We start from the raw sequence: 24473 nt of genomic DNA on the forward strand, positions 1-24473 counted from the left end.
TCAGTGGAAAAAGCACTATGGCTAGGTCTATTAGGTTCCTGGTCTAACTTTTGGATTGCATTGTAAAGCCGCTCTTCTATTCCCTAGTTTGTGTTCTGTCATCTTGAAGGATTTCCAAATTTTTGCATCTAGACTTTGGATATGTAGAAGACTGTCATTTAAGTGGCATCTCAAATCAAGGCCACCAGATGTTTCCCCCTCCAAAGTAAATCAGACAGCAAGCATAATTTGAATATTTTGCATACATTTACATAGGATGTCAAGAGTCCGTAACTCCAATTATGTAAAATAAAATTAATTAGTGAAACCTACTGCAATACCCTATCCAAACTCAGCATTCCAGGCAATAAGAGCTTGGAAATACCTAGTGTGTCTGAGAGCCAATTAGTTTGATTTCCTCTGGGAATAGGAGAGTTAGGCAAAGGTGCTACTCAGGTGGATTGAGCAGCACCAGGTGAAAGTAGACACTCACTGTTCCCTGAGGATCAGACTCACAGTTGAATCAGAGTCCGAGTTGCACTGTTCTGAGTGGCTGTGTTTTATTCTTTTTCCAAGTGGAAGGTGCAAGTGTGCACTTTCACCCACACTGCAAGCACATTTTTTGTTCTTCTTGTGCTCCAGGGAGGACGGAGTGGCACTCGTCATCCCTGCTCAGGTTTCTTCCTGCAGCTCCATGGGCCATCGGACAGGAGAGCCAGTGAACACTCCTGGTGTTAGGATGACCCCTTTTTCCTGACTTGGCATTTGCACAGCTGCACATTTCCTGCCAGGAGAGATCTCCTGTGCTCCTAACAGTCCTCAGCACCAGCCCAGTCACCTCTGCATGCCTTACACTTTGTAAACAGCTAGATCTTGTTTGAAATTTCAGATTTTCTTATGTGGACTTTACCCAGTGGTTATCAGCGTTGAGCCTGGAAGGTCTCGTGCATGCAAGCGTTAAAAAACAAGATGATTTTTTCTGTTAGGGGTATGGTAAAGATTAAATAATACACCACTACTGAGTACCCTAAGCTTAATTATATATTGAAAAGATGTTAGATACTCTCCTTTCTTTGAGATCCAATCCAGATATTAATCAAATGGGGAGTCTCGCCGTGGACTCCCTGCCTTGACAACATGTCCCTTACATTATATTCCACATGGTTACCATTTGTGTTACAAGGGGTGGACGTTTAGTAGCTCCCACCTTCCGTGGCTGCTGATCTATGGGAAGTGGTAGTGCTGGCCACAAAGACCATGAGGCGAAGGCCTCAGAATTATGGCAAATCCAACAGCAAGCCAGTGTTTTATCTCCTTCTCCAGGGCAAACTGATGAAGAATTTACTTCAGAGTAGCTGGAAGAATTGAGATAATCATTACACACATAAATTAAATTTATAAAAATCCCATTTGGAGGAGATTCTACTGTTTTTTTCCTGATCTCCATCCTTTCTGGGAAGTACAAAATTGGGAGATAGACTTGGGACTGTTATTGGAAATAGGAGATGCCTGTGAATGTCATGTTAATTTAACACAGGGGGACACCCTGGGAGAAGCTGTGTGTATTTCATCTAGATTGGTCAGCAGTTGTGTAACACACACCATCTTGAGGTAGATGCAGCTTTAGGTATATGGACCTCTTTCTCAAAAAATTCCCCAGTAATATCTGTAGGCTATGAGGCAAGCTATTGTACCCTATCCGTTCTACACCATTTGTTTCTAAACTGCTTATGAAGTACATAAAATAAACTATTGGGTTGAGAGAAAGAAGAATTGAGCTTTTATTATATTAATTTTGTCTCATTCCTTTATAATTTTTTATATAGGTTTGTTATATACACTAGAATAAAACATATGTATGTTCTACAAATGCATCAACATACAAGAGGGATTTGCTGTGTTTGAGGAAGGACGAGATGAATGAGGTGATGACTGAAACTCTCTTTCTTTTTCCAGACTGTTGTTTTGTACCTGCCCCATAACACTGCCTTCAGCATGCTCAAAAGGAAGCAGAGTTCCAGGGTGGAAGCCCAGCCTGTAACTGACTTTGGTCCCGATGAATCTCTGTCAGACAATGCTGACATACTCTGGATTAACAAGCCAGTAAGTTTCATTTTGAAGTTGGGAAGCACATGCTGATATAAGGGAAATTTGATTCATAAATTCAAACCTCATGTACCTTTGACTTTGAACTGTCTATTCAAGCTACACAGAAACATGAATGAATCTCAGCATCTGGAAGTTGGGAATCATTCAAAAGAAAGAATAGTTGCTGCTGTGAGCTCCTTACATAGGAAGTTACACCAGGTTGTCTGGGTCTCTCCACCCCCACTCTGAAATGGCTATTCTTAGAGCCAAAGTGTAGAGAGAATTCTACTTCCTAGATTGATCTTAAAAGAAAAAACTATTCTTTATTTTTTCAGCAGTGGGGATTGAACCCAGGAACTTTGAACACACTTATCCCATTGTTCTTGCCACTTTCTGAAGCAGTTCTGGAAGTTCTCTTCTGTAATTGTCTTTATGAGCTGTGAGGAAAAAGAAAAAGGTAATACACTGAATACTACTGCTCAGGGCCATCCAACAGAAAGTCAGGGTTGTGAAAAAATTACATTGTGTTCTCATCCACCTTATTGACCAGATCTGTGACTGAGACTTTTGGCTCTTCCCCAAAGCCATAATGACCATGAAAGGTAAGCATTTTGCATCCCTTCAGGACATTAAGACAGCCCGGACTGCACAGCTAAAGACAGTCACGAAAGAAAACTTCCAGAACTGTTTCAGAAAATGTAGCCAATGCTGAGATAAGTGTGTTCAAAGCAAGGGACAGTATTTTGAAGCAGATTAAAGGCACTATATTTGTATTGTTAATACATTTTTAAAAATTTAACATTCACTGTATTTTTTCATCACACCTGGTAGGTCTTCCATTCATGTTTAGAGAATTGAATGGAAGAGGGAATAAAGCATTCACTACATTTTTCTTGATGTCTGCCCCATAATTTCTGAGACTTGCTGAAGAAAGTAGTGTCGCAGATACAGCCTCAGAGGCGCTAACTGACATTATGAATATTTCTCATGATTCTTTCTTCAAACTCATGTTGGAGGTCCAGATGGGGCAAAATTCAAACACTGATATTCATGGGAATGCTTCTAAATTGTATGAAAAGTATATCAATCCTTAAAATAAATTGAATCCTATATACCTTATGTGATACAGAATTATTGATATTATGTCTTTATGCAAATGTAACTGCCAGGCAAATATTAAGATCCAGTCATTAGCATACAAGTGTTTGAATCTCTTTAAAATTATGGCAATCTTTTTTACTTTTTCCCTGAAGGACTTACTAGGGTTTGCATACCTGAAGAATCTATCTACCAAACTAAACACTCTCCTTTCAGGTAGAGTTTAAAATCAATGAATTAACATGACCACATATAAATTGAAGATATTCAATAAATAGTGTTTAAATTATGTCTAAGAATTGTGTACTAAATTCACTAGTTATATTAATTGTATGAGTTTAGCATATAGATGGAATTATTTTTCATCCTGAGTATTATTTTTGTAATAAAATATGTCAGTGTTTATGTGTCCTGTGTATATGCACATGTAAACATATTCATTATTTAATTTTTTCCTCTTATTTTGACAGTAAGGAAAATCTTTAGATAGTATATGTACTTTTAGATTTGCATAGAAACTTAATTTTTAGAATTTTGAAAGAGATTCTGAGTTAAAAATAATTTATCCAAAATAAAGACAAAATTCCACTTATTATGCTTTTAAAATGTAGGACGAAGCCAGATTTTTAAAAGTAATTTTCACACAAGCAGATTATATATGATACAATTAGAAACCAAATCCTGTAGATGGGAAGTGTTGCATATCAATAGATTTTAAGAGCATTTGTAATCTATGATAGCTCATTGGATACTAGGGATGTTTTAATAAGTGGAATATAGCCCCAATTTCTAGGTGCTTGTAGTACAAAAAAGCAAAAGGGTAACGCCAACTTTCGTATGAGTACATTGCTAACATATAATATAATTGAACTTCAGTTTTGCATATCATGGGGCCTGATGTGCTGAGTGTTACCGGAGGCTGAGGAGTAGCTGACCAGCAGTAAATCTAGCTTTTGGCTCTTATGAATGCCCGACTACAGGAATGCCTCTTAACCTTCCTGTGTCTCAGTGTGTCATATGGAAAATCAGCTGCTTTGAGAATCAAATACTACAAAGGTGGGTGAAAATATTTAGCACATCATATGCACTTAGCAGATGTTTGCTTCCTTCATCCTTGCCTTTGTGCTGGTGTAATAATTTAGCCTTAGGATTGATGTTTAAATAGTGTGGTTCATAAAGTTAAGGTCCCAGTTTAGAGTGCCTCCTCATCACTCTGAGCCATCCTTGCAGTGGGTCCACTCTTTGCTGCGCATCTGCGCCATCATCAGCGTCATCTCTGTGTGCATGAACACACCAATGACCTTCGAGCACTATCCACCTCTTCAGTATGTGACCTTTACCTTGGACACTTTATTGATGTTTCTCTACACGGCAGAGATGATAGCAAAAATGCACATCCGGGGTATTGTCAAGGTGAGTGTTCTTGTGTCATTTCAGTTAATAACCAAAGTACATTTTTGAACGTTTTAATCAGTTTCATACTTTCATATTAATTTCAATAAAATAAAGCATCTTTTTTATTTCACTCATATTGAAATCTTTTAAAACTGCCATTGGTAGAAATATATTATATAAGAATGTTTAAAGGATTAATGGCTGTTTTAATCAGCTTTTCTCTCACTGGGACACAATACCTGGCACAAGTTAAAGGAGAGATTTAATTCATCTCGTAGTTTCAGGGGATTCAGTGCTCGGTTGGCTGGCTCCAAGGTATCATGGTGGAAGAGCATAGTGAAGCAAAGATATTCAGTTCATTCAGATGTTTAGTCCAAGAAACAGAGGAGGGGAATAGCGTCAGAGCAGAAGGAGCCAAAGACTAAGCACAGCACCCAAATTCATGCCTCTGCGAACCACACGGAGACATCCAGAAATGGGCTTTTCTGATCCCCTAGGCGGCTCCCCAGCCAATCAGATTGGCATGATTCAATTGAACCACTTCTGTGACGTCTCGAAATATCTGGACAAGAAATAGGTGGTCTCTAAGCGTGGGCTTCGAGGAGTGCAGAGGAGGGTTTAACGTGTCACCTAGGGCTGAACGCATGACCTGGCACCCGACTTGGCCTGTAGGTGCACCTTAATATTTGTTGATTCATGGAATGCAGAATAAATGTTTTATGATAAACTTAGAGTGTGATGATACTCAGCGAGACATCATCAACTGAGGCATTGTGAAAATGCAAAAGGATAAAGAAAAAAAACGATATGAGACCAAAAGTAATTCTGAAACTGTAAGGGAAAGCGTGTGTAGCATGCAATTGACACCAGTAGGAATCAAAAATAAGTCAAAAATTTTACAGAAAAGGACAGAAAAAGGGAAGAGAGAAAATTTCTACCACAGGATATCTTTGTGGTCACTAACCTTTACTGAAGCTTAAAGTACATGGACGATGCTATCCTATAATATTGCACCATTTGAGGTGACAGTAGTAAAAAGATGCAGCAGCTTGGGTTTTAGAGTTTGACAAATGTCTGATTTGACTCAAAGCCTGGTACTTATTTACTGTTACATCAATGTCTCAAGTCAGGAAATTGCAAGAGAAAAGTGTTTCCTTCTTTATAAGGATTTTGAGAATTTAATAAGACAACACATAGCTCACAGTTATTAGTCAATTTTCTTGCTTCCCTTTATACATAATGCATTGGATGCTATCCTTAAAAAAGAGAGATCACAGGCAATGTACTGGTTCTGTATTCATTTTTAAGTTTTTATCACAGAATTTTATTTTGTTTTTTTCACAGAGTTTTAAATTGTAAATAAAAGTAGATTGTAGGGGTAGTGAATTCCAGTGTTAACAATGATCCACATTTGTCCAGTTTTGTTTTATTTTGAAGCAACTCTGAGAAACCAAATCATTTAAGAAACAGCTCTTTATGCATTGCAGACTAGTAAAATTTTCTTTTTTATATATAAAGACTATTCCTGTGTATAGAACAATTAACAATAATTTCTGGACATGGGCTAATGCCCCATGTTCGTTTTATCATAGCTACAACAAATATTACTTTTTACAATGAATACTTTTATTTGAATCAGAACTCAAGGTTCCCATAATATATTTGATTGTTATATTTTCAGTCTTTTTATAGTCTCTTTAAATCTATTAAGTCTCAGGCCCACTTATTCTGCAAAATATTTTTCTATGTCATTGATCTATTGGGAGAAATGAGTCCTTTGTGCCCTAGAGTATGCTGCATTCTAGATTGACTGATAGCTTGCTGATGGTGCCATTTAAAATTTGTTTAAACTCCACATTCCCTGAACTATCCTGACTAGCAATATACATAACTGCCTCTTTCACCCCATGTGTTCACCACAAAAATGTCTAGATAATGGCTAACCTGATGGGTGGGAAATAACACATCCATGTAATTTTAATTTGCGTTTCCTTTTTAGGATTGAAATTGGGCACAAGTGTATGTATCGAAGAGCCATTTGTTTATTTCATATACATATATATATTTCATGTACAAAGTTACACTCCGAACCCCAGGGGTTCCATAGCAGAAATAAATACTGAGATAACTACATGGCCAACTGAGCTTTCTGCTCATAGACTGGAAGCCTCAGCCTCAAAGAGACAGCAAGTGGGCGACACAAGAGCCCAACTGCGCAGAGGCTAGTGAGACCTGGGGAAGACACCTAGCACAGAAATACACTGAGAACGTAATGTTGAAATATATTTGGATATTGAGAAACGTAGGACAAAGTTATTAATAAAACTTTTAAGAGAAAGAAAAAAACATTTAGTGTTACAGGATAGCATAACCCTGTGCCATTTTTAAAATTTATTTTTATTGTAAAGATTAGAAAAAACTAACAAAACAACAATGAATTCAAAACAAAACAAAAACAACCAACACGATACATGACCTTAAAACAAAATGATAGGAGTTAACAATGGTTGCTGCATTACGTACTGTTATCTTCAATGAAGTTGCTCAGTCCACAAGACATAGGAATGTAAGATCAGTCGAAGACTTTAATTCCCATTTTGAGCACTCTGTAAGTGTTCAGACTATTAGCCTCTGTGATGTAAGTTACAACTTCTTTTCTCCCTTTGCCATTGCCTTGGGGTTGCTTCTAGTTACACGTGCCATATAGAATTCTTCATGTCCAAGTTATGGGCGGATTTTCTGTTCTACTGAGTCTGCCTTTGTGTTTTATAAGACTGTTGTATAGTTTCCTCATAAAGATCTTCCTCACTTTTATTATACTTATGCTTTCATGTGTTACCATTTTGCTATCTAGATGAGGTTTTTATCTTCTGTTTCATATTCCAATTATGGTTCTCTTAAATGAAGGCTTTGATTTCTCTATATTAATATTATATTAAACTTGATTTACTAAAATCTTACATTATTTATAGCAGTCTTTCCATTACTTCTTTTGATATTTCATATCACTGATCAAATGCAAATAGAGAAAGACTTACCTTTTTCTTTGCAGTTATCGCACCCCTAATTTTTTCGTATATTTAGTTGAATTAGCTAATATTACTGAAAAAATTATAAATAGTGTTAAAGGCATGAATGTGTTTGTTTTGCTGCTGTTTTATGTGGAGCAACTCTAGGATTTTTTCACTGAGTAATTTTAAGAATTTGAGCTTCAAGTATGTGTATCAGGGGGCTGGGGATTTAGCTCAGCGGCAAAGCGCCTGTCTGGCAAGCGCAAGGTCGTGAGTTCGGTTCCTGGTACCAGAGAAAAACCAAAAACCAAAAAAAAAAAAGAAAAAAAGTATGTGTATCATTTTCAGGTTAAGGGAATAAATATTAACTCCAGTTTTTCAGAGTTGAACCTGGGGTAGCTTTTCAATTTTTCCCAATGATTATTTTTCTCCTTTTGCAATACATTTCCTAGTATTGAGTTATTTTTACATTGTTGGAGGAAACCCCACTAGGAAGTCATACATTTTTTATTTTTACACATATTTATTTTCATGGAGTTTCAGTGTGCTATTTGATTATATGTCTTATTATTTCATTTATTTTAAATTCTGTTGAACCTTATAAAAATTAATTAAGTTCATTGGTACATTTTAGATGTACATAATGATCATCATAGGGAATTTAAATTTTGTTCTTTTCACCTCATTGTTCTACTCTCCCTTGAACCCCTCTTCCCCTTCTTATTTACAAAAGATTTGTTTCCATTTTTTCCTTCTTCCCACAGTTCCCCTTCCCATTCGAGCATTTTCTTACTATTTCACAGTATCTATTATACATTTTGGTCATTATTTACATTTTAGGTTTCTCACACCAGAAAACAATGCAATATTTACACATGTGTGTCTGATTATTTCACTTAAGAGCAAAGTGCATCACTTAGCTAGAAATGTCTCAAGTTTATTGTTTTTTATGGCTGAGTGGTACTCCACTGTGTAAAAAAATCCCTACACTTTGTTCATCCATTCATTGGTTGATGGGCATTGGGTTCTTTCCAAGATTTAGCTATTACAAACTGTGTAGTTATAAACATGGGTGTGCATATTTCATTGTGCTACGATACTTTCAATTCTTTCTGGAAGATACCTAGAAGGGAAATAGGTGGATCAAATGGAACCTCTAGTTTTAGTTTTTTGAGGAATCTCCACACTTATTTCCACTATGGTTGCACCACTTTACATTCCCACTGATAGTGGAGAAGGATTCCTTTTCCCCCACAGCCCTGCCAGCATTTGTTGTTGGTTTATTTCTTGATAAAAGCCAGTCTCTCTGAAATGAAATTTCAGTGTTGTTTTAGTTTGTGTCTCTCAAATGACCAGTGATGTTGAACGTCTTTTCAGATACTTATTTGCCATTTCTGTGTCTTTGTCTGACAAGTGTCTGTTCATTTCAGATGCCCATTTTTGGATTGGGTCTTTACATTTTGGGGGTATGATTTCTTTGAGTTTGTTATATATTCTAGATGCTAGTTCTTTGAGGAACAGCTGGCAGTTTTCTTCCCTGCTGTGTGTTGTCTCTTCACATTGTTGTTAATTTCTTTTGCTGTGCAAAAGCTTTTTAATAAGATGAGATCCCAGTTGTTGATTCTTTGTAATATTTCTCATGCGATTGGGGTTTTGTTCATGATGTTTTTCCCTGCACCTGTCTTCAAGAGTTCTACCTATTCTCTCTTCCAGCAGACTTGGTGTTTCTCTTTTAATATTTAGATCTTTGGTCCATTTTGATTTTTGTTTAGTTCTTAGTGAGAGCTATGGGTCTAGATTCTTTAGAATCTTTGTCAGGTTCTGATTTTAATTTTTGATTTGTGTGTGTGTGTGTGTGTGTGTGTGTGTGTGTAGGCATGCATTTCAATAATCTTAAATTCTGAGTACACAGGATGTTTTTTAACTTTCAATTTTGGCATAAATATCTTCTGAAGGCTTCTGCTTCTGGTGCTTTTTTATTTGTTTCACTTCATAGTATTTCTTATTTTTTAGTGGCATTTGGTCTACTTAGACTTCTTTGATCTATTGGGGTCTATTTGGTGAAGTATATTTTCTTAGGGAATTATGCACTATTTGCTCTGTTTAATTTATTAACATAAGATTACTTAAAACAACTTTAATTTCCTGTTTGGGTAGCATTTGATCTTAGCTATGTATTTTTTGTTATTTTAATCAGAGTTTCTTATTAAGTTCACTAGTTTTGTTTGTTTTGTTCCACTTTGCTTTAGGTTAGGCAGTTGGTTTACTTATTCAGTCCATTTTTTTTTAAAGTCACTTATTTTTCTGACTCATTAATTTTTACTTTTGTGTTTATAATTTTCTTTCTTTTTTGATTTACATTGTTGATCTATTTTTAGCTTTTTGTGCCTCTCAAATTCCCACTTCTTGAAATTCTTAGATATGCTGCTTCACTGCTTTGTGTGACAAAATGTTGCTGCTAAGAATATTTTCTTCCTTCTCTGTGTTTTGATTTTTCCTTTTGCGTTCTCCAAAGACCAACTTTCCTCCAAGATGTACTCTTGAGATAGGAATGGGTTTAATGAATAAATCTAGAGTTTAGAGAAAACATGCTAGACCTAGCAAATTTTGGAATCATCCCCAAAGCCTTTCATTGAGGGTTACTCAGTGAGCTTGCTCCCACAAACCAAGAGAACTCTCTAACATTTCAGCTAGTGAATACAAGTGGAACACTGAGTGGAAATGTGAGAAAAGGAAATTCAGACTAAATGGTTAACCTTGCGCAAGTGTAACTTAGCAGGCTACGAGCTACAGGAGAATGTAAAGCAAAAGCCAACAAACAACAGCGACAGATATCACCAAGGCATTTCCGAAAGATGAGAGGTGATGAAACTCCTGATCTAAGTGCACCAACAAAACCCTTTTCAGGAGACCAGAGGCCATGCTAGCAAATAACTCCTGGAGCAGAGTCTGTACCAGGTTAGGTGGGTGGGGCCAGTGCAGAAGGATTGAGGGGACCAGCAGCCTAGAGGAAGTAGAGCTCAAAGTTTTGGCAGTAGGTAGCAGAGAAACTATAACTTTTACATCATGGTAACTACAGTAGAGGGACAGCTCACACTGAGTGTCGGTGGAAGCCACTCTAAGGCAGGAGGAATCCTCACTTCATATGAAGAATTGCAACGTAAGACAAAGAGGTGATGATGCTCTTTACAAATATATTATAGCTTATAAACTGATTCAAGCAATGCGTAAGCATGCAAACACAAAACCCCACAAAAGATGGAAATGATAGAATAAAACAAAAGAAATGAAGAAAATAAAAGCTATAAAAGTATTAAAACTAGAAATAGAAAAGCACAAAAAATAATATCTCAACAGTTGACACTGTTAAAAAAAAAAACAAGAAAATATTTAGGAAATCTAAAAAGAATGAGAAGACCATTTTGGAAAGAGGAGTAAATGAGAAGGAAAAAGAGATGGTATAGCAAGTACAGTGAGGGAAGTGGAAAACAGAACAGGTAAAAATTGAAGGAACTGGATTTAAGGAAAATGATGGCTATAGAAGACTGAGACAGGCCCTGGTGTAAAGAGCATACAAAAGAATGGTGAGGGACCACATAGAATGGAGTGAAATAAATATCAGTTCATGTACTCATTAAACTACGCTCCTGAATTTCAACAACAACAAAATGTTTCCTCATAGAGCTACAGACATTAACAGTAAGGAGGGAGTCAGTATTTAGTAAAAAAAATCAAATTGTTTGCACTACATGCTTCTTCATACAGGTGTTTCATGACAGGGACAGACTGAAGATTAGATTGGGTTTGACATTACATTCTTGTGTTTAAAACTTATACTTTTAATCCAACACTTTATAACACATATCATCTATCTCATTCTATTTATGTTGTTAATTTAAATTTGTTGTGGTTTTGCATTTTTTCTGATTTATAGTTATAAGAGTAATAAGGACATAATATAAATATTTAAGTTACATCATAATAAGTCATCTGTTGGGCCGGGAGTAGTGGCACACACCTGTAATCCCAGCACTTGGCAGGTTGAAGTAGGAGGACTGTGGTGAGTTTGAGGCCAGCCTACACAACAAAGCAAGATCCTGTCTCAAAAAAACCCCAAAATAAAAAACAAGTAAACAAAAATCCCACAAAAACCAAGAAACCAAAAATACATCTGTCCACAGAAGTGATCTGTGAGGCTTTTAGGAGGACCTCTTTTATTTATATTGTAAAGTGTAGCTTTATGTGCTCTGATCACTTAAATACATGATCATTTTAAAAAATTCAACTAAGTATCCATCTTCTAAAACCCATACTTTTTCATGCATTTTCTGTTTTAATTCATTTGCCAACAGTTCTGCCACTACCTCTCACTCAATTTTTTAGACGATTCACCCAGAGTCATTTGCAAATACTTGTTTGTGTTCACACAAAGAAGTTAAGCTTGTGTTCACTCATACATGTGTAGGATCTTATAAGTATTTGTGTTTTATATTTTAATTATCAGGTAACTCTTTTCTTAATACATTTTCCCATGGCTTGGAACAGAAGCATGCAACTATTAAATTCCTAGTATGCATTGATTTGCACCTCAAACATTTCCAAGGAACAGTCAGATTTAATTACAGAGTGAAGAACAGCTGTTTACGGTGTCTTCATATGGAAGAGTGCCTGTGAGTCGATGTACACATATACCAGTGATTCCGGGCAGGCTGGTCTTTTAATTTTATTTTTGTTCTTAATTTCCATGCATAAATGTACATTTTTAAAGTTTATTTTACTTACCTTTTAAAATTTTATTTTGAGACAAGTTTCAGAGTTGCCCAGGGTGATCTTCCTGCATTAGCCTCTCAGCAATTACAAGCATGTACCACCACATCCAACCTCATAATAAATCACTTATCAAAGAAAAACAGTGTACAGTTGTCTATACACAGGTCTTTAAAATTATTCCTATCTTGTCCTTACAATATGTAACACCTAATATTATCTAAGCTTTCCTAATGTATAAAATATTGTCTAAGAAATCAACTCCAGAAATTTTGTTTCAAAACCAAAGTACTGAAACTATGATTTTCTAGTATTTCCCACTATTTTACTGAACTAGTATTTTACCAAATAATTAAAATATGCATAAGTGTAAAATATTTCTATGTTTACAATGGTAAGATATTGAAGACATGACTATATTTTAGTTTAAGAATTGCATTCTTAGACTTAAGTACAGTTTCTGTGTTTTCCTTCAGTCTTTCGGCCATTTGTTGAACGTTACAATGAGTTCATCGTTTGTCCTGGGAAAAAGGAAAAAGACAAAGCCAAGCAGAGCCTGGGTCCTCAGAGAGAATCTTGCCTACATAGTCTCCTTTCCTACATCCAGTGTGTTCCTAAGATCATGTTGAATAGTGTATTTAGAAGATAGGCTTCTATACCCATTAATTTAAGTGGAAAGACTAATAATGTTTTAGGGCAACTCCAACCAATTTTGCCAAATATCTCTGACACCTTTATAACTGTGAAACAGCCTACTTCTACACAATAAAAAAACTTTAAAGCACTCATGACTCAATCATTTGAATACACTAAACTAAGTCGTGGATATTTTGTGTGCACTCAATAAAAATGGGATGTGAACTGGGAGAAGTGGTGCACATCTATAATCCCAGCTACCTAGGAGATGAGACAGAAGGATCCCAAGCTCAAGGCTGGCTTTTGTAACTTAGATCCTTCCACAAAATTAAAAAATAAGTCGAAAAATAAAGACCAGGGATGTAGCTCAGTAGAAGAGAGCTTGGTGAGAATGTGTCAGCTTTAGGTTCAATTCTTAGGGATGCAAAAGTAAATAAACAAATGAATAAAGTGATAAAATAATATGCTAATGGATACTATTTACCCTGTTTCACTGAATTGCTCATTGCCTTCATTGGTTGTTCATAGATTCACAGGTCTTTAAATTATACTGCAGAAACCTAATTATACTTTAACTGTAAGATTAAAGCTTGCCATTGACGGATCCATTACAAGATGCCTCCTAAATTCAGAAACGTTAAACTGTATTGAGACAGGGAAGCACATGTCTTAGAGCTGACAGAATATGGTAAGATGGACCTAAGTTGGTAATCTCTAGTCTTGGATCCTGTGAGAGGGAGGCAAGAGGAAGGTAGCGGTGCTCTGTTATTTAATGGTTAAGTAGTTAAATGGTGGAAGCACAAGATTTAACCCCCAAAGAACCAAGATACACCTGCACTTCAAAGTGTACCTGTGACACGATTTGTGGCATGGGGATGGGCGGGGAGGATTTCACAGAGAAAAGGAAGACTGTGGGTGCCCTGACCTGGAGCAGCCCTGTACTGTGGGGAGCAGTAAGGAGTTGGACGTGGCAGATGGGCATTGCTCAGAGAGCAGCCGGAGAGGGGCCCTAGCTGCTTCTGGTAGGATCTGCGTGTCTTCAAGTTGTGGCCTGTAAAGATAGGTAGGGGATTTTACTCCATGAGTGACACAGTGCTGCTCCTTGCACTGCTGCAGAGACAAATTGAAGCAGAAATTCTTAGCAAAACCGGTCTCTAATAATTTCTCTTAGAGGGATATATCTGTTTTAAGAATTTCCCATAATTTATAATGTGCTTGAGCAGGTCTGCTGATCAATTCTTGTTTCCTAACAGTTGGTTTCTAATTGCCTCTCCACGGTTCTCCTTCCTAGGGGCATCCCAGGGGGCAAAAGTAAACCCTGGGGATGAAACACGCTTTGTACTGTTGCAAAGCATCCCATGTAATACAGACTGTGAATTCTTCCAACGATTCTCACTTGTCTATTTTTCATCTGCCAATAGACATAGGTAAAAGTAGCATGCCTCCTTTGAGCTCCGTGGAAGTGATAAATAATAACGCTGAGACACAGTGGCAGATGGGCCCTGGGAACACGGGGCAATAAATCATGCTCCCATGAAGCTAAGCCAGTGCGTATCATTCTGTGATTATAAAATGGATCCCTATGAATCTATTTGTTTTCTCTGCTTCTTAAATACTTGAAAGTCACTCAAAGTTACCTTCTTGCACCGGATAATTGATTGGCAGCCTCCAACTGTTTACTTTTTCTACAAATTGACCGGCAGTTCTTGAACAGCTCAGCTACTCAGCTTCCAGGTGTTGATTTCTGCCCAAAGCCCAAGTCCTATCCATCCTTCATTTTCTGTTGATACAACAAACAAATTATAACTCTTTCTTTCATATGTGAGGTGATAAAATGTCCTAAATACCACTCCGCATTCTTGTATGTTTGGTTGTAGTTGCATATTTTGGAAGCAGGTTACAAGGGCAATTTATTTTTTGTAAATATTATAACAAGGGCATTAATGCAGTGAAATTTTAGACAATCTGGACATACTTACATATTGAACCATAAGAACATTAACTCAATTATGGTAAGGCCTTTGAAAATGAAAATTGAAAGAGATTTATTAAGTGTGTCAAACATAAAATGTAACTCAAGATTATATGTCAGAGTACCAGATGTCAAAGCCTGTATCCTATATATTAAACATTTTAAAAATTTCTTTAGCCTTATGATTATTGGCAACAATCGGTATGATAGTAATTTTGATTCCCACCAGTTCAATTCCATTTACAATTTCATTGAAATGTACAAATTATGTAAACCATGACCCTATTAGAGCCTGTTTTCATGGAGTCTGCAGCTCTGCTTTTCTAAACTATACTAATACAGGAAATATCCAAAAGTCATCTCATAATCTTATCTGTGGTTTCTCATGTCCTGCAGGAGGAGTTTTAACTTTATGATATGAACTTGAAAATTATTACAGCATCCTTTCTTTTCCAAAGGGAAGTATTTAGAAGCGATATTAGTAATGTCAGTCAGTGATGGGTGGACGCAGTCAGTAAGTGTACTAATTGCCTTCTTGCTGTACACATCCTAATCTACAGAAGCCCTCTGACTAAGATGTGACTCGTGTGCTTATTTGATCATTCATCTGATACATACTGAATGTCACTCACTGTGACAGGCGCTGCAGCTACAGCCCTAAATTATCTTGGTTAAAGTCTCAAGGTAGCACTAAGTTTCAGAACCAACTCAAACACTTACCTTGGGAGATAGACTTCTATTTTAAAGAGGAACACAAAAGAGTAAATGCAAAGAAGATTTAGCTAGGAAAACCAAACATCACCGAGAGATGTGATACCAATATATAAATTCACAAAGCTATCAATAAGCATTACTGAAGAGTAATTATGCGAGTAGTAACGTGAATAAAGTGGTAGGGTGCTGCATGATATGTGAGCTAGGGGGTGATTAGCATAGGCAGTGGTCAGATTAGAACTGGGAGGAAAATATTGGCCCAGACTTAAGTGAAATTTTTAGGAAGATAGAGGAGCATGAAGAGCAAAGAGCAACAGGTTAAAAAAGAAAGGATGAGAAAACACTGGGTGTTACTGGTCTTTGTATCTTGCATCACTAAAACCCTGCTTAGTAAAGGTCTTCATGAATACTGGAGGATTCTTAGAAGCATGAGCTAGAAGAATGGTATTAAAAATTATGTCTAGTGGTTTATTTCTTTAGTTTATCGGGAAGGTCAGAGTTTCTGATTGACCAGTGCACACCGTCTAGCATGTGGTGGGCATATGGGTGATGGATAAATACACTATAAATCTCTGGAAAGTCTACTGAAGAAAAGATTCCATAACTAGCATTATTTATTTATTCAAAAAATAGTTTTCTCTCTTTACCAATCATAGTGGCACACACCTAGAATCCCAAAACTCTAAGAGGCTGAGACCAGAGTGTTAAAAGTTCAAGCCCAGCCTGGGCAACTAAGTGATTTAGCAAGATCCTGTCTCAATATTAAGAATAAATCAAAAATTAAAACTAGGGCCAGAGGTATAGCTCAGTGCAAAAGCCCTGGGTTCAATTCCTGAAAAAAAAAATATCAAAAACCAAAAAGTCCCCAAATTCTCTGTTATATAATACAAGATTTTCTGCATCAGTGTTCACACTGAGGTCATTTGAAATTATAACATGTTCTCATGCTTTTGTGACCACCACTAGTGCTTCTGAATGTATTTTTAAATATCCATCCTTTTATGTAGTTCAAAATAGACTGTGGAGCAGAAATTACAGCAGTTTCCTTAGCAAACAAATTTACATAGGACATGGGAAATGACATTTGGCCACATCTGTTAACGTTCTGAATTTCTGAGGCCCAAATTTTTAAATTGGATTTTATTTTTGCCAAATGAAGAATTAATTGTTGTTCAGGCTAAAATATTCACTGATGAAAAATTTCACTTCTGAAGATCTCTTTTAACACATTTACCTCATAGACATCAAAAACACACAAGGATGCAGTGTGAAAAATTTATCTCTCCTCCCTCCCAGGCTCCTGGCCACTCTCTACTCTGCCACGGAAATATCACATTTATCTTCACTAACGTTACACATTAAATAATCCGCAGTATAATGATAAGCTCTCCTTCTTATTTTCATTCATTCACTTAATTCATTAATAAAGCACATTATGAACAGGAAAGGTTAGTTATATTGTCACTACATAGAACATTTTTAATGATGAAAAATAATTATGAATAGTGTTTTGGAAAAAATACCAAATAAACTCATTCTATCTGGGTGCTTCTGTACCCAGTGATCTACAATTAGTTGTTTCTTGCTAAACATTCACTCAGTAACTGCTTTGATTCTTAAACAGTTCTCTCCTGTGTGCCATTAAATTTCAGTTTTCATTTTTGGGACTCTTTACCTTGGTTTTAAACAGTGATAAGTATATCTAGTTCTTACAGTACAGACCAAGTGATATTTTTCACTTTCCACCTAAAGTAAAAAATTCATGTGTTATTTAGTATCAGGCAGTTTGAAAATACTCACTTATGTTTCTTCCTAACATTCATGGACAAGTAACAAGATGTATGTGTTACATTTCCTTTCATTAATTGAGAATATACACTGTACGAAGGCAGATGTGATAGAGCGAGGCATCCGATGTATAGCACCAAAGCACAACTTCAAATACTTTGTAACCACTATCCTGTTAAGTGTCAATTAAAATTAGGCTCAGAGAAATTTCTTTTTTTATATTGGCTACATTGTATTTATTTAGATTATAGCTAATTTATATTTTCAAATGATGGCACCATACAAGATAAATATGATGCCGGTAGAAGGTGCTCTGTGAGGTTTCAAAGACAACTGTAATGAGCTTGAATTATTTGCTTTATATTTAGTAAGTGCTTGTGTTTATGTGCAGACATAACCCACAGCATCCTAAAATGTAGTTTCCTTCTTCCCTGAGTATAAATTATATCATAAGCATGACATTTAATTTAATAGGCTGATTGTCCTCCTGTCACCTAGAGCCAAGCCTGAGTTTGCTTTCAAGATAACTCTTGGGAGTTTTCTCAAACTCATGAGTCACCAAGCTTGGTTGATTGTCTTGCCAGTGATAAAATTACATGCACATTTATCTGGGACCTAGAGTTGTTTTCTCTAGACTCTCCATAGACTTTATCCTCCTATTGCCCCACAATGTTTATAGCTTTATTATAAATTATCTGCCTTATGTATTATCTGGGTTTGTTCATATCTATGTTTCTACAACATTGTTGGTGTGGTGGTGGGCATCTGTATGTCTCTGTGTGCGTGTGTTTTCCAGGCATTCATTAGATATCTTTTGCAAAGGATGTTTATTAAGTGGAGATTATATCTCACATCTGAGTCTGAGATATGAAGTTATCTGAGACAACTTTCACTGAGTATTTCATTATTTTGCTAGTTTTGTGAACAACATAATTGTTTCTGGAAAATTTTCAAGGAAGCTTTTTTGATAACCTACTCGTTATTAAAGGTGGAAGGAGGGCTACAGAAATTATTTGATTGTACTCAATATTTTGCATTATCTTTTATTTTAACTTTTTACATGTTCCCATTTTTATTTTTTTAGTAGGTTCATTCAGGAGTAGTTGAGCATTGAGCTAACCAAATTGAGCAATGAACTAACATGGGCGATATTGAACTAGTAATTTATTGAAATAGTCATGTAAAAGTAAAGGTTCCTATTGAAAGTTGTCAATTCTAACCTCACAATATTCTCTATGTTGTTGTGCTAGGGAAATTATTTTCTAAAATTCTCACTTTAATAAAATATGCATCTCACATCAATATAAATTCCATGCAAAGTAGTAGATCTTTTTCTTTTACATGCATAAAACTGTTAAAGTCAACATGTATTTTCCTTGCAACTTTCGGCAAACTTCTTCTTCACTTCTACTTAGCTTGGAGTGAATTTATAGTTAATTTTCCTACTAGTGGTGGCTGATGCAGGACTCACATTGCTGACTGTGCCCTTGGGTTCTTGTAGGAATGGAGCTGGTGTAGGACCTAAACGGCCTTGTAAAAATCAAGTTATTTAGATGACTAAATACTCATTAAAAACAGCTAAGTATATTAATATTCAACTGTATGCTGATTGGCCTAAAATACTACAATGCAGATGTAAGTTCCGTAGTATAAAAAAGATGACCTCTGTTCCTTAAGGGATAAAATCTGTATGGGTGAGAAAACAAACAAAGAAACAAACATGCTTTGCATAAATTTGAAATTTTATGCTTAAAGTTCTGAAGTTTCTCCTCTTTCGTAAATCATTTGTCTTAAAAAAATGCCATTTAAAATGCCATAGAAAAGATTTGTCTATTATGATACAGAAATTGCACATGACTTTCACTTAATAGCCCTTTGACTGTTCTGTCTGTAGAAGGTTTACAGAAGTAGTATTTACTTTTCTTGATAATATCATGTGAAATTTATTTTTAGGGGGATAGTTCCTACGTGAAAGATCGCTGGTGTGTTTTTGATGGATTCATGGTCTTTTGCCTTTGGGTTTCTTTGGTGTTACAGGTAAATATTTTTAAATCACAAGGGGATATTTTTCAAGGTGGGCATTATTTGCATTTGAAAATTTAAGCACAGATATTAAAAATGTATATTAAATGTGTTCATATAATTTTCTACAATGCTTACCTTAAATGTTTATTCATTGAAAAATGTAATTGTACTATTTGAATTATTGCTAGTGATGTTTGTTATTTAATTCAGTTTGATTTGTTTTGATTTTATTCTGGTTAGAACACAACATGTGTTTCACCTTTTAAACAAAAGTTTACGTGTATAATACATTATTCTTAATTACAGGTAGCAAGGTGTATAGCAGCTGTCTAGAGATTATTCATCTATTCATTAAACATGTAAAATACTGTCACTGTTCATTGTGCCAGCTCATGATAGCATTTATTGATAAGTTGTCCCTTTTTATTTATGTAAAACTCACCTGTCCAACAACCTCACATATTATTTCGGCATTTTTCTATGTAATAACTATTGTGTATTGGACATTTTCCAATCATTACTTTACCTCTATTAGTAAATGGAATAAATTTTTATGTTTTGTAATATTTTAGCACTTTCTCAATAGCTTTATTTTCTAGATAGTCCAAAGCTTCTACCAGAGAACATTATAGTGAGGAAGATATTCTGTATTCTAAGTTAGTAGTTGCTTTTGTAATGAAGATTGTGCTTTGATATATTGGATAGAAAATGAGTAAGATTAATGGTACTCTCAATAATATTTGTGTCATGATATTTACTGATTTGAAATATACTCAAAAATTAATTTTGGTGGAAAATAATGTAGGGCTAAATTCAGGATGCAGGGTGCACTGCTAGGTACTATGTGTATATACCATGACTATAAGCAATGCTAAGGGAAATCTAAACTTGTTTCTCTGTCTCTTAATTTATAGGTATTTGAAATTGCTGATATAGTTGATCAGATGTCACCTTGGGGCATGTTACGAATCCCACGCCCATTAATTATGATCAGGGCATTCCGGATTTATTTCCGATTTGAACTACCAAGGACCAGAATTACAAATATTTTAAAGTAAGCATTACTATTATTTAAGTTAAGGGGGAAAATTCATACCATTTGTTGCTAGTTAATTCATTTCACCTACTTTTCTACCCTAGGCGATCAGGAGAACAAATATGGAGTGTTTCAATTTTCCTGATTTTCTTTCTACTTCTTTATGGAATTTTAGGAGTTCAGATGTTTGGAACATTTACTTACCACTGTGTAGTGAATGACACAAAACCAGGGTAAGTTCGTCTTTTAGCTACATTTTAAACTAGATGATTAACAAGGCCATTTCTGCAATATTTGTGAGAAAAAACTTTGGTGTCAAAGTTTTTGATAATAGCATTCATATAATCTGTGTTCTATATTCTTTGGTTCTTCAGTATTATTTTGTCCAATTTTTAAGCCAAGTGTTCATGACAAACCAGATTGAAAAATATAACCTAGTGTGAAAACAGATTAAGCACATGAATAATGTATATTTAGATGCCTTTCCCAGTTTGGCCAAAGGGGGAGTTGTTCCAGCAACGCTGACAAAAGATTTTCATTGTGTCAGAATGGGCCACATGTTAGGGGAAAAAAACATCTAACTTGTATAATTGTAACTCTGGTCATTCTCCTTAAACGGTTATTTCTGTAGCATCATTTCAAGATAAAACTCTACCGTGTAGTGTTTTCATGTGTTGTAGGCTTGGTGAGTAAGATACTATCTTTCTCTGTATGTTTATTTATCTGTGTATACTTTGATTACCAATTAGACATTGGTCCCATGGGGCCCTGCCTCTCCTGTTTGGCTGATCGTTACTAATACATAGGACAGGGAGTGGATGCATGGGAAAAGTGGATTGCTGGTCCCCGGTCATACATGACCCAAGAGTGTCTCATAGGTGTTGATAGGTGTTGATAGGATATCAGAGTCTGGGACACCCAATGTAACTCAGATGTGTGACAGATGTATAATAAAACTGATTTTGCACCTGTCATTCAGATCTTTGGGCAGGAATTTATCAGTTTACAAATGAAGAACTAATTTATAAATTACAGGAAGGAAAAAATCTCAATTTACATCATAGAAAATAAATTTACCATATTTTATTAAATTCAAAAGGAGATTGCAAGCAGCCATTCATCTATTTTTGATGTGTTAATATCCATTTACAAATTAATTGTGTCTATAAAGATTAATGAGTTTTAAAGACATTAAAACTGGGCTGGGGGTTTAGCTCAGCGGCACAGCGCGTGCCTGGCAAGCACAAAGTCGTGAGTTTGATTCCTGGTACCGGAAAAAAACCAAAAAACCAAAAAAATAAAAAAATAAAGACATTAAAACTGTTACTTGGTTTTCTGCATTGAAGAGTTATTTTCATATGGTGTATGTACATAGGAAAACTAGATATACCACATAAAAGTGAATATTCCTATGCGTACATACATCATGATAAACTTGGATTAGCTCCAAGTGTTTGTGTTGTGTAAGCTGCATAAATGATTAATCTCATTCCTCTGTGAAACAGATATAATAATGGGCCATAGTCCTGGAGTCAGCAGGAAGATGAAGTGAGGGAATGAATGTAGAGGCTTAAGAAAGGTGATAGGCACAAAGTAAAGACACTCAATACATGCTAGTTGTCATTACTTTGTTGTCAGAAAGATGTATATAAAATATAATTATGTACTGAGAGGATGCATCTAAGAGTATCTCCAGATAAGAGACAGCATAGTAAAAGAAAAGATCAAGAAAGTAGGGCACATTTATAACATAAGAATGGGGAAAAACATGTATAAATAATTAATGGAAATATTATTCTACTAATAAAATAAGTAAATTAATTGAGTTTGTTTCAAATTTATGATGACCACTGAATGATTAGCTTTTCTCAGAAAGAAAATGTTAAGAATTGTGATTCTAATTTATGCAAATACAGATGTATATGGTGTGACTTGTAATAATCATGTAATATGTTTAATATTTGCTGTCTCTGTATCCCCAAAGAGTGCAAACCCTACAAGGATAGAGATTGTTTCTGTGTATTTTTAGACTAGGAAGCATGCAAGAGTCTCAAAAAATATAAATGAACACAGCAATTTACAAAAGCATCAGTATAGATTTCCTACTTCAATATTAAAATAGAGAAGACATCAATTAGTCAATGCTATAGTTCTATTACTTCTATGTGTAGGATTATACGTGCATATCACATTCACTTAGATGCTTACTATAGGGTCAGATAAGTGGGTACACTGTATCTTCTTTTATTTTTCACACAATATTGTCAAAGGAGGGTGCTCATTGTTTTGTTGCTGTTATTTAATGTAATTTTTATTTTTGCATCAATTTTGAACTTTAATTTAAATTATCTACTTACCTATATTTTTAAAGAAAAATACTTCTGTTACTAAGCACACTCTCACCCATTTTATGCTTTACAAATAGCCTTAAAGACAATTTTTTGATGTGAAAAATTTGATTTTCTAGGCATACTACATTCCCTATTATCACAACTGAATTATTCTTTTAATCATTTGTTGATTTAATCATTTATTGAGTAACAAAATTAATCATTTTGTTGAGGTTTCACTGATGTATGAAAACTTCTTCATATTTAATGTGTGTATCTCAAAGAAACTCATTGCTTTGTCAGAATTAAATCTAGAGAGTAAGTTATCTCCTTTCTTCCTCTATTTTCCTAAAAATTATGATCCTATTGAAATAAATGTTTGTTCTTTCTGTGTAGTAGAGGTTGAGGTGTGTTCTTTATCTGGTAGTTAGAGTGGATGTTGACATCTATCTTGTTTCAAAATCTAGAGGAAAAGTTCTCAGTATTTCCATTAAGTATAATGCTACCTGTGGAGTTTCAGTGTAAAGATGTTACTTTCGTTTCCTATATTGCTAGGGTTTTTAATAATTAGTATATATCAGGTTTTGTCCAGTGGTTTTATTGAAAATATCAAGATAATAATATGTTCTTTCTTTTTATGTTCTGTTAATGTGGTGAGTTACACAACTAATACTAAACTAGTCTTGCATTTCTGATACCCAGAAGCCTTTTAAAATGTTGTGAGAGTTGATTTGCTATTTTTTTTTATAAATTATTGCATTTTTGTTTATGAGAATCATTACATTAATTTTCTTAAAGTCTTTGGCAACTTTTGAAATCAGATTGAAGATAGGACATGTCTCTTCCTCCTTTATTTATCAATAGCATAATAAGATTGATAGACTTTTTTTCTTAAGTGTTTTATAGAATTCACCTCTGAAAATTCCTGGGTCTATCATTTTTGTTGTTGTTGATTTTTGTTTGGTTTGTTGTTTTGTTTTTTGTGGGAGTTTTTGCAAGCAGATTTTGAGTTCCAAATTAAATGTATTAACATGAAGGGATATTAAGATTTTTATCTTTCTTGTTTTGTCAGGCTTGATAAATTTTGTTTTTCAAAGAACTTATCTATTCTTATTGATGATCAACATCAGCCAAATATTTATAGAAATGCCCTTCCATGAACCTTTCCTTATCTGTAGGATCAGTGGAAATAGATCATTTTTTACTCCTGAGATTAATAAACTGCGTTGTTTTTGTCCTTTTTGATGTCTTTAGCTGTCTCAGTCTTTTCGTACACACAAGCACGAGCTTTGATGTAACTTCCCTATTTTTATTGTTTTCTATGTTGATTCCTTTCCTTGTCACCATTCCTTCTTTCTGTTTTTTTGTTTGTTCTTTTTTCTTAAAATGAAAAACTATCATTGTCTTTAACAATTCCTCTTTTTTAATGCAGGAATTTAAAGATAATAATTTTCCTTCTAAGTACTGCATCCATTCCTTCAAATTTTTGATATTTTATATTTTTACTATTGTTTAATTTCAGTGTTTTCTAATTTCATCTGTTCTATATTCTGTAGGTCACTTGGAAGTATGTTTCTTAAAGGATGAGTTTTTAAACATTTTTTCAAATAAATTAACTTTATTGATACATTTCA

General features: G+C 35.0%; 1 protein-coding gene across 4 annotated transcripts in view; it reads left to right on the plus strand.

The window, feature by feature from the left end:
* The first annotated feature begins 1935 nt into the window (after positions 1-1935).
* Nalcn (sodium leak channel, non selective) overlaps positions 1936-24473 on the plus strand; it is a 291122-nt gene continuing 268584 nt past the window's right edge. For 3 of the 4 annotated variants that reach the window (XM_005374037.2, XM_013515982.1, XM_005374039.2), the window contains exons 1-5: positions 1936-2082; positions 4396-4578; positions 19402-19485; positions 20388-20527; positions 20614-20742. In XM_005374037.2, coding sequence (XP_005374094.1) covers positions 1975-2082; positions 4396-4578; positions 19402-19485; positions 20388-20527; positions 20614-20742 — 644 coding nt within the window. In that variant the 5' untranslated portion in view covers positions 1936-1974. The remainder of the gene's footprint in view (positions 2083-4395; positions 4579-19401; positions 19486-20387; positions 20528-20613; positions 20743-24473) is intronic. The other variant, XM_005374038.2, reaches the window with a different exon arrangement.

The sequence above is a fragment of the Chinchilla lanigera genome, unplaced genomic scaffold, assembly GCF_000276665.1.
Source record: "Chinchilla lanigera isolate Chin_1 unplaced genomic scaffold, ChiLan1.0 scaffold00003, whole genome shotgun sequence".
Lineage (NCBI taxonomy): Eukaryota > Metazoa > Chordata > Mammalia > Rodentia > Chinchillidae > Chinchilla > Chinchilla lanigera.